This window comes from Belonocnema kinseyi, chromosome 7, assembly GCF_010883055.1.
Source record: "Belonocnema kinseyi isolate 2016_QV_RU_SX_M_011 chromosome 7, B_treatae_v1, whole genome shotgun sequence".
Taxonomy (NCBI): domain Eukaryota; kingdom Metazoa; phylum Arthropoda; class Insecta; order Hymenoptera; family Cynipidae; genus Belonocnema; species Belonocnema kinseyi.
The window spans coordinates 2074507-2076687 of record NC_046663.1 but is presented as its reverse complement, the minus strand read 5'-3'; the positions used below and the strand labels follow the sequence as shown (position 1 = coordinate 2076687).

At 20.6% G+C, this 2181-nt stretch overlaps 1 protein-coding gene across 1 annotated transcript in view; it reads left to right on the top strand.

Moving 5' to 3' along the window:
• The window catches only part of LOC117175896 (HBS1-like protein), a 48622-nt gene extending 46441 nt beyond the window's left edge, over nucleotides 1-2181 (top strand). The window contains exon 7 of the mRNA XM_033365720.1: nucleotides 2174-2181. Within this exon, the coding sequence (XP_033221611.1) occupies nucleotides 2174-2181 (8 nt within the window). The remainder of the gene's footprint in view (nucleotides 1-2173) is intronic.

Here is a 2181-nt window from a genome sequence, read left to right as displayed (position 1 = left end):
GGAGAAATAGAGGAATTTTTAAAGAAATTTTCCGGGTTTTTTTGCTTTTTTCTTTTTTTCTTATATGCAAACTGAATTAATAGAACCCAATAAGAAAATACACATATTTTCGTTCAATGTTAATTCTTCTTAATTTATTTTAGTCTTACAGATGTAAAAAAAATTTTCAATTTTGTTGAAAATTCGACTTTTTGGTTTGAAGTTAAACTCTTTTGTTAAAAATTCATTTTTTTTTAGTGTCAGATTAATTATTTAATTAAAAATTCATCTCTTTGATTAAAAATTCAAATATTTTATTGAAAATTCGTCTTTTTCCGGTAGAAAATTAATTCTGTTTTGTTGAAAATTGATTTTCTTTTTTGTTGAAATTTTTATAATTTTTTGCAAAATTAATCTTCTTGTTTGGAAACTTATCGTTTCGGTTGAAAATTCTAATATTCGAGTTGAGAAATTATCATTTTAGTTGAAAATTAATCTGCTTTGCTGAAAATTCCACTATTTAATTAATTTTTTTTTTAATGAAAATTAATTTTTCTTTTAAAAACTTGTCCTTTTCGTTTGAAAATTGAACTATTTTTTTTTTGAAGATTCACCATTCAAGTTGAAAATTCATCTTTTTGGTTTAAAAATCAACTATTTGGTTGGAAGTGAAACTTTTTTGCTTAAAATGCATTTTTTAATTTAAAATTCATCATTTTAATACAAAATTCGTCTCTTTAGTTAAAAGTTTTAAAATTTTGTTAAAAAAAAAACAATTCCTTGCAGAAAATTAATCTTATAGGATGAAAATTCCACTATTTGGTTTTAAAAAAGTCGTTTTTGTAAACGAAAATAAATTTGACTTTTGACAATTCGACTTTTTCGTTGGAAAATTAATCTTCTTGGTTTAAAAGTAAACTATTTGGTTGGAAGTTAAATTCTTTTGTTAAAAATTCATTTTTTTTTTAGTGTCAGATTAATTATTTAATTGAAATTTCATCTCTTTTATTAAAAATTCAAAAAATTTATTGAAAATTCGTCTTTTTTTGGTAGAAAATTAATCTTCTTGGTTAAAAATTAATTTTTTTTTCTTGAAAATTTGGCTTTTTGGTTGAAAATTGATTTTCTTTTTTGTTGAAATTTTTTTTAACCAAATCAATCTTCTTGGTTGAAAAGTCATCGTTTTGGTTGAAAATTCTACTATTCGAGTTGAAAAATTATCATTTTAGTTGAAAATTAATCTTCTTGGCTGAAAATTCCACTATTTTATTATTTTTTTTTTTTTGTAAATGAAAATTAATTTTTCTTTTAAAAATTTGTCTTTTTCGTTTGAAAATTGAACTATTTTTTTTTGAAGATTCACCATTCAAGTTGAAAATTCATCTTTTTGGTTTAAAAATCAACTGTTTGGTTGCAAGTGAAACTTTTTTGCTTAAAATGCATTTTTTAATTTAAAATTCATCATTTTAATACAAAATTCGTCTCTTTAGTTAAAAGTTTTAAAATGTTGTTAAAAAAAACAATTTCTAGTAGAAAATTAATTTTCTAGAATGAAAATTCCACTATTTGGTTTTCAAAAAGTCGTTTTTGTAAACGAAAATAAATTTGACTTTTGACAATTCGACTTTTTCGTTAGAAAATTAATCTTCTTGGTTTAAAAGTAAACTATTTGGTTGGAATTTAAACTCTTTTGTTAAAAATGCATTTTTTAAATTTTAAATTCATCATTTTAATAAAAAAAAATCATATCTTTGGTTAAAAGTTTAACAGATTTGTCGCAAATTTGATTTTTTGTTTGCTAAAAAATTGATCTTCTTGTTTAAAAAGTCTACTATTGTATTGAAAGTTCCATAATTTTAGTTGCAAAATAATCTTCTTGGTTCCAAATTCAATTATTTGGTCTAAAAAATTTTTTTTCGCTGGAACATAATTATATCTGTTAAAAATTTGTCTTTTTTTATTAAAAATCAACCTTCTTGGTTGAAAATTTTACTATTCTTGTTAAAGATTTTAAATTTTAATTGAAAATTCAACTTTTTAGTTGTAAATTCTATTTGGTTGAAAGTTAAATTCTTTTATTAAAAATCCTTTTTTATTTTAAAATTCATTGTTGAAAATTTGATTTTTTTAAAATTGAAAATTAATTTTTTTATGAAACGTTGTCTTTTTTTAAAAAGTTAAAAAAAATTTCCAGAAAATTAG